Source organism: Harmonia axyridis, chromosome 4 (genome assembly GCF_914767665.1).
Source record: "Harmonia axyridis chromosome 4, icHarAxyr1.1, whole genome shotgun sequence".
Taxonomy (NCBI): domain Eukaryota; kingdom Metazoa; phylum Arthropoda; class Insecta; order Coleoptera; family Coccinellidae; genus Harmonia; species Harmonia axyridis.
Window position 1 is genome coordinate 38848295 of NC_059504.1, and position 12867 is coordinate 38861161.

Sequence of the window (12867 nt, forward strand, 5' to 3'; positions counted from 1 at the left end):
GCAAATCCAATAAGTTGTATCTACTACATTGAACACCAATCACAGAAAACTTCAAATGATCTAGAATAAATTTCTTCGAACTATTTCAAATAGAACGAAACGAATCAATATCGGTAAGATAAGAACCATCCAAGAAAATAAATATAAAATAAAATTGTCATTTCTATTGATGAATGCATTGAATAACTTGTATATTGCGTGAAAGAATTATTGAAAATAAAAAAAAAACAAATAAATTTTTCGAGTATACTTCAAATTGATTATATAGAACGAAATATATGAGGACTACTACAATTCAGAACATTGATGAAATAATTAAGTATAAATCAAAACATTATGCCAATTTGACGTGATAATATCCTACCAAATTTCAACCCAACCTAAGACGTATATGTGTTTCATTTGGATGGCAAAACCTCAAGAAAAGCATTAAAATTACGCAAGAACAATAAGGAAGATGAAATTTATTTTGTATATATATTTTGTAGGTTTATATTCCTGTATTGAAATATAGAATTTAAAAATGAAACTTTCAATTTATTGGAAGAAACTCAAATGGGGAGATTGCAGACTAGCAGTAAAGTATGTCCCCCTTGAATAATTCAATTTTCATATTGTGAAATTTAATAGTATGTGAATAATGAAATTTTTATATTCGAACGAGCCCTAGGCTTAAATTAAGACGAAGAAGAAGAAGAACAAAGATACAAATTAACAATAGAATTCTCATCCCTATTGCTGAAAGCATAGAATATCTTGTATATAATGATTTTTGAAATTATTATCATATGTATAGCATTATTATGACCGAACTAGTCACTAACTTTGACTTGTCTTCCTTTAAATTCAATTTTTGATATCAATGATATTCTCTTTCAACTTTAATTCACAGGTATACCAGGTGATTTTTCTGAATTGAATCAGTCGAAAAACTCATGGAAAAATGTTACGATAAAAAATTTATGGTTTTGAAGGGGAAATCCACTTATGTTTTAATTTCCTTCATTTCTCTCACCCTTGAGGGGGGCGGAAGAGGGGCAAACTTTAATATAACATGCGCAGTACAATTTTTGAAACAAAACAATCCTACTTTCTCTTAATGAGAAATAAATGGATATACATTCTCCATAATGGTTAGAAATTCAGTGTTGTTTGTAATCTTGCCCTGACTAGTGTTGTTATTTATATATTTGTTGAATCTTCTTTGTGCTTGAGACAATGTCGTTTAATAACCAGAGTTCCGACATGATCCCAATACAAGTTGGTAAGTACTGTTATATGGATCGTCTATATTGTTTTATATTTTCGAATTGATTATTCAATTTGAAATTTGATATTATGATCCAATAATAAAAAAATAAATTATGACTTTTCAAAATATCACTGAATTTTCTTAGGAGTTTTTCAGGGTTCAAAATATTTATTTTAGAAAAAAAAAAATTAATCAAGAATGACAAATTGAAAATGAAACGTTTTACTCTAATACCTAATTAAATCTTAAATTTCTTATCTATAATTCTTCAACCTTCTAACAAACTTCAAATTTTTGCGGACACTTGTCCGCAAATAATTCGATTAAATGTTTCAAAGAAATGTCTTATTTTGACCTGAAAAATGCGCCTCTGAGATCTTGACATATTTTCAAACACCATGTATTATGATTTTTGAATTAATTATTATCATATTTATTTGAGATTTTATGCAATGAATTGATCTTGGCATGAAAGTATTAGTCATTTTCGATTTCTACGGAAGTTATGAAATATTATCCTCAATTTTATTATTTTCCCGATTTTTATGAGATATTTAAAGAAATAGAGTAATAATCTTACTTTATTAGAAAATTATATCATCTAGATTTGAAACATGATTTTTATTGCAGAATATGCAGAATATAAACGGAAGAAAGAATATTTGAAGAGAATAGTGAGACTCACGACATCAAAGATGCAGGATGACGAAAGTGATGTGGAGAGCGGCTCAATGAGCTACAGAATCCATTACAAAATCTACATAGAGGCTCTGGAGCAATTATTAGGCAAGGAAGTAGTTGAGAGAAAAATAAAAGATAAGGAGGAAAGAGAAAAGAGAGAGAAAGAAGAAAAGAAAATTGAAGAAAGAACCTGGACCGAAAAGTTAGCAATTTTCAAAGCTATGAACAGAGCTTCTTGCTATAAGCAACTCTTGGATCAAGTAATTATCGGACAAGAAAGTATAAAAGATGCAAATTTGTTAATGGCGAACCTCTGTAGCCAGGACAAACAAAGAAATACACATAGACATTTAGAATTCACTCCTACTGTACCAAAAAGGGCTTTGTAAACTGATGGTTGTTAAAATATGAATAGATAGAACCAAATATGTTGAATCAAAAAATATACCAAAGAAATATTAAAAACAATTTCTCATTCTGGAGTTTTAGCATTTATTTTCAATACTCCATTAAATTTATCAGAAAAAATTATAGGGTTCTAATTCAAATTATTATCTGAGATGATCTGAAAATATGTAAATATATTGTATATAGTTCTGTATTAAAATAAAAAAATATAAAAAATAAAGCTTTTTAAATTATTCGAAATGAACTCAACTGGTAAGATTTGCGGACTAACAGGTCATTAAAAATAAAGAAAATCTTCCCTTTGAATCATTCAATTTTCATTTTGTGAAATTCAATCGGATGTGATTAGTGGAATTCTTATCTTATCTATATGAGAAAAGTTACAAAATTATAATAGAATTTTCATCCCCATTAATGAAGGCAATGAATATCTTGTTTGTAGTACCTCCTTAAAAGATTATTCCATAAGAAAATCATTTACTGATGTAGAGAAAATTCATATCTATGAGAAAAATTCATATTTTCTTTATTCGTGAAATATATCAATGTTGTGCAGAAAAATTATCAAATAATATTAGATTCAAGCATGTTGTGTCACTCATATAGAAATTGCATGTAGTTATATTTCTGTTTCTACTCTGCATCTATATTTTCAGGTTAATAATAACTTTTTCCGAAAGAGAGAAATTCGTATTTTAAAATTTTTCAACAAATATTATGTAACACAGCTGAATTTACCTTTTTTTTCAACGCAATTTTCAAATATAATTATTTGAATCAACCTGCACATGTGCAGTTCAATTTATGTAACAAAAAAATCCTACTTCCTGCTAATGAAAAATAAGTGTATAAATATATTCTTAGTACGAGTTATAAATTCAGTGTTGTTTTTAATCTTACCCTGATTATTATTTATATTTATATATTTGTGAGTTCTTCTTTGTGCTTGAGACAATGTCCTCTAATAATCAGAGTTCCGACATGCTCACAATGCGAATTGGTGAATACCTATTTCTATGTCGTTATCAATCTGTATTTCAATTATTCCTAAACATATAATACTCATATATACAGGCTCCTGCAATAGTGTGTTAGGCTTCCATAGGTGCCAAACCAGATGTTTTAGAAATTTAGTTGAAAAGCATCTCCTGTGTACTTTCGATTCTGCATCTCTGGAAATTATTTTCTGATATACAGGGTGTTACAATTACATAGATATTTTTCTATGTAATTGTTGATTTATTTGGAAATGAACATATATTTATGTATTTATTTTTAATTTTGCATCTCTGGAAATTATTTTCTAATATACAGGGTGTTCCAAAAAAAAATATTCAGCAAAAAAAAATGATTATTCAATAAATGAATAAACATCCTAATGCTTTTCAACTAAATTCCTAAAACGTCTGGTTTGGCAGCTATGGTAGCCTAACGCACTATTGCAGGACCCTGTATAATATTCTCTTCCCTTTGAATTAAATTTTCATATGTGAAATTCAATCGGCTGTGATTCGTGAAATTCAATCGGATGTGATTAGTGAAATTCGAGCGATACAAGTTTAAAATAAAATTGTCATTTCTATTGATGAAGGCATTTAATAACTTGTATATTGCGTGAAAGAATTATTGAAAATAAAAAAAAAACAAATAAATTTTTCGAGTATACTTCAAATTGATTATATAGAACGAAATATATGAGGAAGGACTACTACAATTCAGAACATTAATGAAAAAATTAAGTATAAATCAAAACATTATGCCAATTTGACGTGATAATATCCTACCAAATTTCTACCCAACCTGAGACGTATATGTAGTTCATTTGGACGGCACACCTCAAGAAAAGCATTAAAATTACGTAAGAACAATAAGGAAGATGAAATTTATTTTGTATATGTATATTGTAGGTTTATATTCCTGTATTGAAATATAGAATTTAAAAATGAAACTTTCAATTAATTGGAAGAAACTCAAATGAGGAGATTGCAGACTAGCAGTAAATTATGTCTCCCTTGAATAATTCAATTTTCATATTGTGAAATTTAATAGTATGTGAATAATGGAATTTTTATATTCGAACAAGCCCTAGGCTTAAATTAAGACGAAGAAGAAGAAGAACAAAGATACAAATTAACAATAGAATTGTCATCCATATTGCTGAAAGTATAGAATATCTTGTATATAATGATTTTTAAAATTATTATCATATGTATAGCATTATTATGACCGAACTAGTTACCAACATTTGACTTGTCTTCCTTTTAATTCAATTTTTGATATCAATGATATTCTCTTTCAACTTTAATTCACAGGTATACCAGGTGATTTTTCTGAATTGAATCAGTCGAAAAACTCATGGAAAAATGTTACGATAAAAAATTTATGGTTTCGAAGGGGAAATCCACTTATGCTTTAATTTCCTTCATTTCTCTCACCCTTGAGGGGGGGGGAAGAGGGGCAAACTTAAATATAACATGCGCAGTACAAGTTTTGAAACAAAACAATCCTACTTTCTCTTAATGAGAAATAAATGGATATACATTCTCCATAATGGTTAGAAATTCAGTGTTGTTTGTAATCTTGCCCTGACTAGTGTTGTTATTTATATATTTGTTGAATCTTCTTTGTGCTTGAGACAATGTCGTTTAATAACCAGAGTTCCGACATGATCCCAATACAAGTTGGTAAGTACTGTTATATGGATCGTCTATATTGTTTTATATTTTCGAATAGATTATTCAATTTGAAATTTGATATTATGATCCAATAATAAAAAAATAAATTATGACTTTTCAAAATATCACTGAATTTTCTTAGGAGTTTTTCAGGGTTCAAAATATTTATTTTAGAAAAAAAAAATTTAATCAAGAATGACAAATTGAAAATGAAACGTTTTACTCTAATACCTAATTAAATCTTAAATTTCTTATCTATAATTCTTCAACCTTCTAACAAACTTCAAATTTTTGCGGACACTTGTCCGCAAATAATTCGATTAAATGTTTCAAAGAAATGTCTTATTTTGACCTGAAAAATGCGCCTCTGAGATCTTGACATATTTTCAAACACCATGTATTATGATTTTTGAATTAATTATTATCATATTCATTTGAGATTTTATGCAATGAATTGATCTTGGCATGAAAGTATTAGTCATTTTCGATTTCTACGGAAGTTATGAAATATTATCCTCAATTTTATTATTTTCCCGATTTTTATGAGATATTTAAAAAAATAGAGTAATAATCTTACTTTATTAGAAAATTATATCATCTAGATTTGAAACATGATTTTTATTGCAGAATATGCAGAATATAAACGGAAGAAAGAATATTTGAAGAGAATAGTGAGACTCACGACATCAAAGATGCAGGATGACGAAAGTGATGTGGAGAGCGGCTCAATGAGCTACAGAATCCATTACAAAATCTACATAGAGGCTCTGGAGCAATTATTAGGCAAGGAAGTAGTTGAGAGAAAAATAAAAGATAAGGAGGAAAGAGAAAAGAGAGAGAAAGAAGAAAAGAAAATTGAAGAAAGAACCTGGACCGAAAAGTTAGCAATTTTCAAAGCTATGAACAGAGCTTCTTGCTATAAGCAACTCTTGGATCAAGTAATTATCGGACAAGAAAGTATAAAAGATGCAAATTTGTTAATGGCGAACCTCTGTAGCCAGGACAAACAAAGAAATACACATAGACATTTAGAATTCACTCCTACTGTACCAAAAAGGGCTTTGTAAACTGATGGTTGTTAAAATATGAATAGATAGAACCAAATATGTTGAATCAAAAAATATACCAAAGAAATATTAAAAACAATTTCTCATTCTGGAGTTTTAGCATTTATTTTCAATACTCCATTAAATTTATCAGAAAAAATTATAGGGTTCTAATTCAAATTATTATCTGAGATGATCTGAAAATATGTAAATATATTGTATATAGTTCTGTATTAAAATAAAAAAATATAAAAAATAAAGCTTTTTAAATTATTCGAAATGAACTCAACTGGTAAGATTTGCGGACTAACAGGTCATTAAAAATAAAGAAAATCTTCCCTTTGAATCATTCAATTTTCATTTTGTGAAATTCAATCGGATGTGATTAGTGGAATTCTTATCTTATCTATATGAGAAAAGTTACAAAATTATAATAGAATTTTCATCCCCATTAATGAAGGCAATGAATATCTTGTTTGTAGTACCTCCTTAAAAGATTATTCCATAAGAAAATCATTTACTGATGTAGAGAAAATTCATTTCTATGAGAAAAATTCATATTTTCTTTATTCCTGAAATATATCAATGTTGTGCAAAAAAATTATCAAATGATATTAGATTCAAGCATGTTGTGTCACTCATATAGGAATTGCATGTAGTTATATTTCTGTTTCTACTCTGCATCTATATTTTCAGTTTAATAATAACTTTTTCCGAAAGAGAGAAATTCGTATTTTAAAATTTTTCAACAAATATTATGTAACACAGCTGAATTTACCTTTTTTTTCAACGCAATTTTCAAATATAATTATTTGAATCAACCTGCACATGTGCAGTTCAATTTATGTAACAAAAAAATCCTACTTCCTGCTAATGAGAAATAAGTGTATAAATATATTCTTAGTACGAGTTATAAATTCAGTGTTGTTTTTAATCTTGCCCTGATTATTATTTATATTTATATATTTGCGAGTTATTCTTTGTGCTTGAGACAATGTCCTCTAATAATCAGAGTTCCGACATGCTCACAATGCGAATTGGTGAATACCTATTTCTATGTCGTTATCAATCTGTATTTCAATTATTCCTAAACATATAATACTCATATATACAGGCTCCTGCAATAGTGTGTTAGGCTTCCATAGGTGCCAAACCAGATGTTTTAGAAATTTAGTTGAAAAGCATCTCCTGTGTACTTTCGATTCTGCATCTCTGGAAATTATTTTCTGATATAAAGGGTGTTACAATTACATAGATATTTTTCTATGTAATTGTTGATTTATTTGGAAATGAACATATATTTATGTATTTATTTTTAATTTTGCATCTCTGGAAATTATTTTCTAATATACAGGGTGTTCCAAAAAAAAATATTCAGCAAAAAAAAAATGATTATTCAATAAATGAATAAACATCCTAATGCTTTTCAACTAAATTCCTAAAACGTCTGGTTTGGCAGCTATGGTAGCCTAACGCACTATTGCAGGACCCTGTATAATATTCTCTTCCCTTTGAATTAAATTTTCATATGTGAAATTCAATCGGCTGTGATTCGTGAAATTCAATCGGATGTGATTAGTGAAATTCGAGCGATACAAGTTTAAAATAAAATTGTCATTTCTATTGATGAAGGCATTTAATAACTTGTATATTGCGTGAAAGAATTATTGAAAATAAAAAAAAAACAAATAAATTTTTCGAGTATACTTCAAATTGATTATATAGAACGAAATATATGAGGAAGGACTACTACAATTCAGAACATTAATGAAAAAATTAAGTATAAATCAAAACATTATGCCAATTTGACGTGATAATATCCTACCAAATTTCTACCCAACCTGAGACGTATATGTAGTTCATTTGGACGGCACACCTCAAGAAAAGCATTAAAATTACGTAAGAACAATAAGGAAGATGAAATTTATTTTGTATATGTATATTGTAGGTTTATATTCCTGTATTGAAATATAGAATTTAAAAATGAAACTTTCAATTAATTGGAAGAAACTCAAATGAGGAGATTGCAGACTAGCACTAAATTATGTCTCCCTTGAATAATTCAATTTTCATATTGTGAAATTAAATAGTATGTGAATAATGGAATTTTTATATTCGAACAAGCCCTAGGCTTAAATTAAGACGAAGAAGAAGAAGAACAAAGATACAAATTAACAATAGAATTGTCATCCATATTGCTGAAAGTATAGAATATCTTGTATATAATGATTTTTAAAATTATTATCATATGTATAGCATTATTATGACCGAACTAGTTACCAACATTTGACTTGTCTTCCTTTTAATTCAATTTTTGATATCAATGATATTCTCTTTCAACTTTAATTCACAGGTATACCAGGTGATTTTTCTGAATTGAATCAGTCGAAAAACTCATGGAAAAATGTTACGATAAAAAATTTATGGTTTCGAAGGGGAAATCCACTTATGCTTTAATTTCCTTCATTTCTCTCACCCTTGAGGGGGGGGAAGAGGGGCAAACTTTAATATAACATGCGCAGTACAATTTTTGAAACAAAACAATCCTACTTTCTCTTAATGAGAAATAAATGGATATACATTCTCCATAATGGTTAGAAATTCAGTGTTGTTTGTAATCTTGCCCTGACTAGTGTTGTTATTTATATATTTGTTGAATCTTCTTTGTGCTTGAGACAATGTCGTTTAAAAACCAGAGTTCCGACATGATCCCAATACAAGTTGGTAAGTACTGTTATATGGATCGTCTATATTGTTTTATATTTTCGAATAGATTATTCAATTTGAAATTTGATATTATGATCCAATAATAAAAAAATAAATTATGACTTTTCAAAATATCACTGAATTTTCTTAGGAGTTTTTCAGGGTTCAAAATATTTATTTTAGAAAAAAAAAATTTAATCAAGAATGACAAATTGAAAATGAATCGTTTTACTCTAATACCTAATTAAATCTTAAATTTCTTATCTATAATTCTTCAACCTTCTAACAAACTTCAAATTTTTGCGGACACTTGTCCGCAAATAATTCGATTAAATGTTTCAAAGAAATGTCTTATTTTGACCTGAAAAATGCGCCTCTGAGATCTTGACATATTTTCAAACACCATGTATTATGATTTTTGAATTAATTATTATCATATTCATTTGAGATTTTATGCAATGAATTGATCTTGGCATGAAAGTATTAGTCATTTTCGATTTCTACGGAAGTTATGAAATATTATCCTCAATTTTATTATTTTCCCGATTTTTATGAGATATTTAAAAAAATAGAGTAATAATCTTACTTTATTAGAAAATTATATCATCTAGATTTGAAACATGATTTTTATTGCAGAATATGCAGAATATAAACGGAAGAAAGAATATTTGAAGAGAATAGTGAGACTCACGACATCAAAGATGCAGGATGACGAAAGTGATGTGGAGAGCGGCTCAATGAGCTACAGAATCCATTACAAAATCTACATAGAGGCTCTGGAGCAATTATTAGGCAAGGAAGTAGTTGAGAGAAAAATAAAAGATAAGGAGGAAAGAGAAAAGAGAGAGAAAGAAGAAAAGAAAATTGAAGAAAGAACCTGGACCGAAAAGTTAGCAATTTTCAAAGCTATGAACAGAGCTTCTTGCTATAAGCAACTCTTGGATCAAGTAATTATCGGACAAGAAAGTATAAAAGATGCAAATTTGTTAATGGCGAACCTCTGTAGCCAGGACAAACAAAGAAATACACATAGACATTTAGAATTCACTCCTACTGTACCAAAAAGGGCTTTGTAAACTGATGGTTGTTAAAATATGAATAGATAGAACCAAATATGTTGAATCAAAAAATATACCAAAGAAATATTAAAAACAATTTCTCATTCTGGAGTTTTAGCATTTATTTTCAATACTCCATTAAATTTATCAGAAAAAATTATAGGGTTCTAATTCAAATTATTATCTGAGATGATCTGAAAATATGTAAATATATTGTATATAGTTCTGTATTAAAATAAAAAAATATAAAAAATAAAGCTTTTTAAATTATTCGAAATGAACTCAACTGGTAAGATTGCGGACTAACAGGTCATTAAAAATAAAGAAAATCTTCCCTTTGAATCATTCAATTTTCATTTTGTGAAATTCAATCGGATGTGATTAGTGGAATTCTTATCTTATCTATATGAGAAAAGTTACAAAATTATAATAGAATTTTCATCCCCATTAATGAAGGCAATGAATATCTTGTTTGTAGTACCTCCTTAAAAGATTATTCCATAAGAAAATCATTTACTGATGTAGAGAAAATTCATATCTATGAGAAAAATTCATATATACTTTATTCCTGAAATATATCAATGTTGTGCAAAAAAATTATCAAATGATATTAGATTCAAGCATGTTGTGTCACTCATATAGGAATTGCATGTAGTTATATTTCTGTTTCTACTCTGCATCTATATTTTCAGGTTAATAATAACTTTTTCCGAAAGAGAGAAATTCGTATTTTAAAATTTTTCAACAAATATTATGTAACACAGCTGAATTTACCTTTTTTTTCAACGCAATTTTCAAATATAATTATTTGAATCAACCTGCACATGTGCAGTTCAATTTATGTAACAAAAAAATCCTACTTCCTGCTAATGAAAAATAAGTGTATAAATATATTCTTAGTACGAGTTATAAATTCAGTGTTGTTTTTAATCTTGCCCTGATTATTATTTATATTTATATATTTGTGAGTTCTTCTTTGTGCTTGAGACAATGTCCTCTAATAATCAGAGTTCCGACATGCTCACAATGCGAATTGGTGAATACCTATTTCTATGTCGTTATCAATCTGTATTTCAATTATTCCTAAACATATAATATTCATATATACAGGCTCCTGCAATAGTGTGTTAGGCTTCCATAGTTGCCAAACCAGATGTTTTAGAAATTTAGTTGAAAAGCATCTCCTGTGTACTTTCGATTCTGCATCTCTGGAAATTATTTTCTGATATACAGGGTGTTACAATTACATAGATATTTTTCTATGTAATTGTTGATTTATTTGGAAATGAACATATATTTATGTATTTATTTTTAATTTTGCATCTCTGGAAATTATTTTCTAATATACAGGGTGTTCCAAAAAAAAATATTCAGCAAAAAAAAATGATTATTGAATAAATGAATAAACATCCTAATGCTTTTCAACTAAATTCCTAAAACGTCTGGTTTGGCAGCTATGGTAGCCTAACGCACTATTGCAGGACCCTGTATAATATTCTCTTCCCTTTGAATTAAATTTTCATATGTGAAATTCAATCGGCTGTGATTCGTGAAATTCAATCGGATGTGATTAGTGAAATTCGAGCGATACAAGTTTAAAATAAAATTGTCATTTCTATTGATGAAGGCATTTAATAACTTGTATATTGCGTGAAAGAATTATTGAAAATAAAAAAAAAACAAATAAATTTTTCGAGTATACTTCAAATTGATTATATAGAACGAAATATATGAGGAAGGACTACTACAATTCAGAACATTAATGAAAAAATTAAGTATAAATCAAAACATTATGCCAATTTGACGTGATAATATCCTACCAAATTTCTACCCAACCTGAGACGTATATGTAGTTCATTTGGACGGCACACCTCAAGAAAAGCATTAAAATTACGTAAGAACAATAAGGAAGATGAAATTTATTTTGTATATGTATATTGTACGTTTATATTCCTGTATTGAAATATAGAATTTAAAAATGAAACTTTCAATTAATTGGAAGAAACTCAAATGAGGAGATTGCAGACTAGCAGTAAATTATGTCTCCCTTGAATAATTCAATTTTCATATTGTGAAATTTAATAGTATGTGAATAATGGAATTTTTATATTCGAACAAGCCCTAGGCTTAAATTAAGACGAAGAAGAAGAAGAAGAACAAAGATACAAATTAACAATAGAATTGTCATCCATATTGCTGAAAGCATAGAATATCTTGTATATAATGATTTTTAAAATTATTATCATATGTATAGCATTATTATGACCGAACTAGTTACCAACATTTGACTTGTCTTCCTTTTAATTCAATTTTTGATATCAATGATATTCTCTTTCAACTTTAATTCACAGGCATACCAGGTGATTTTTCTGAATTGAATCAGTCGAAAAACTGATGGAAAAATGTTACGATAAAAAATTTATGGTTTCGAAGGGGAAATCCACTTATGCTTTAATTTCCTTCATTTCTCTCACCCTTGAGGGGGGGGAAGAGGGGCAAACTTTAATATAACATGCGCAGTACAATTTTTGAAACAAAACAATCCTACTTTCTCTTAATGAGAAATAAATGGATATACATTCTCCATAATGGTTAGAAATTCAGTGTTGTTTGTAATCTTGCCCTGACTAGTGTTGTTATTTATATATTTGTTGAATCTTCTTTGTGCTTGAGACAATGTCGTTTAATAACCAGAGTTTCGACATGATCCCAATACAAGTTGGTAAGTACTGTTATATGGATCGTCTATATTGTTTTATATTTTCGAATAGATTATTCAATTTGAAATTTGATATTATGATCCAATAATAAAAAAATAAATTATGACTTTTCAAAATATCACTGAATTTTCTTAGGAGTTTTTCAGGGTTCAAAATATTTATTTTAGAAAAAAAAAATTTAATCAAGAATGACAAATTGAAAATGAAACGTTTTACTCTAATACCTAAGTAAATCTTAAATTTCTTATCTATAATTCTTCAACCTTCTAACAAACTTCAAATTTTTGCGGACACTTGTCCGCAAATAATTCGATTAAATGT

General features: G+C 28.0%; 4 protein-coding genes across 14 annotated transcripts in view; 3 read left to right on the plus strand and 1 right to left on the minus strand.

The window, feature by feature from the left end:
- LOC123679072 (dipeptidyl peptidase 4) overlaps positions 1–12867 on the minus strand; it is a 362978-nt gene that overhangs the window by 55244 nt on the left and 294867 nt on the right. The window lies entirely within an intron of this gene.
- On the plus strand, positions 1087–2487 carry LOC123679078. Its single transcript, XM_045616449.1, has 2 exons — positions 1087–1264; positions 1883–2487. Exons 1-2 carry the CDS (start codon positions 1219–1221, stop codon positions 2320–2322), a joined length of 486 nt encoding a protein of 161 aa, XP_045472405.1. The 5' UTR covers positions 1087–1218; the 3' UTR covers positions 2323–2487.
- LOC123679079 lies at positions 4848–6248 on the plus strand. The gene is made up of 2 exons (XM_045616450.1): positions 4848–5025; positions 5644–6248. The coding sequence occupies exons 1-2, from the start codon at positions 4980–4982 to the stop codon at positions 6081–6083; spliced, it is 486 nt and encodes a 161-aa protein (XP_045472406.1). The 5' UTR covers positions 4848–4979; the 3' UTR covers positions 6084–6248.
- LOC123679082 lies at positions 8760–10335 on the plus strand. Its single transcript, XM_045616454.1, has 2 exons — positions 8760–8786; positions 9405–10335. The coding sequence occupies exons 1-2, from the start codon at positions 8768–8770 to the stop codon at positions 9842–9844; spliced, it is 459 nt and encodes a 152-aa protein (XP_045472410.1). The 5' UTR covers positions 8760–8767; the 3' UTR covers positions 9845–10335.

Bases quoted from the DNA above. Each gene is read 5' to 3' on its own strand.
- LOC123679079 (XM_045616450.1), top strand. From the start codon at position 4,980: ATGTCGTTTAATAACCAGAGTTCCGACATGATCCCAATACAAGTTG. The intron at 5,026-5,643 runs GTAAGTACTGTT...TTTTTATTGCAG, and splicing joins CATGATCCCAATACAAGTTG to AATATGCAGAATATAAACGG.
- LOC123679078 (XM_045616449.1), top strand. From the start codon at position 1,219: ATGTCGTTTAATAACCAGAGTTCCGACATGATCCCAATACAAGTTG. The intron at 1,265-1,882 runs GTAAGTACTGTT...TTTTTATTGCAG, and splicing joins CATGATCCCAATACAAGTTG to AATATGCAGAATATAAACGG.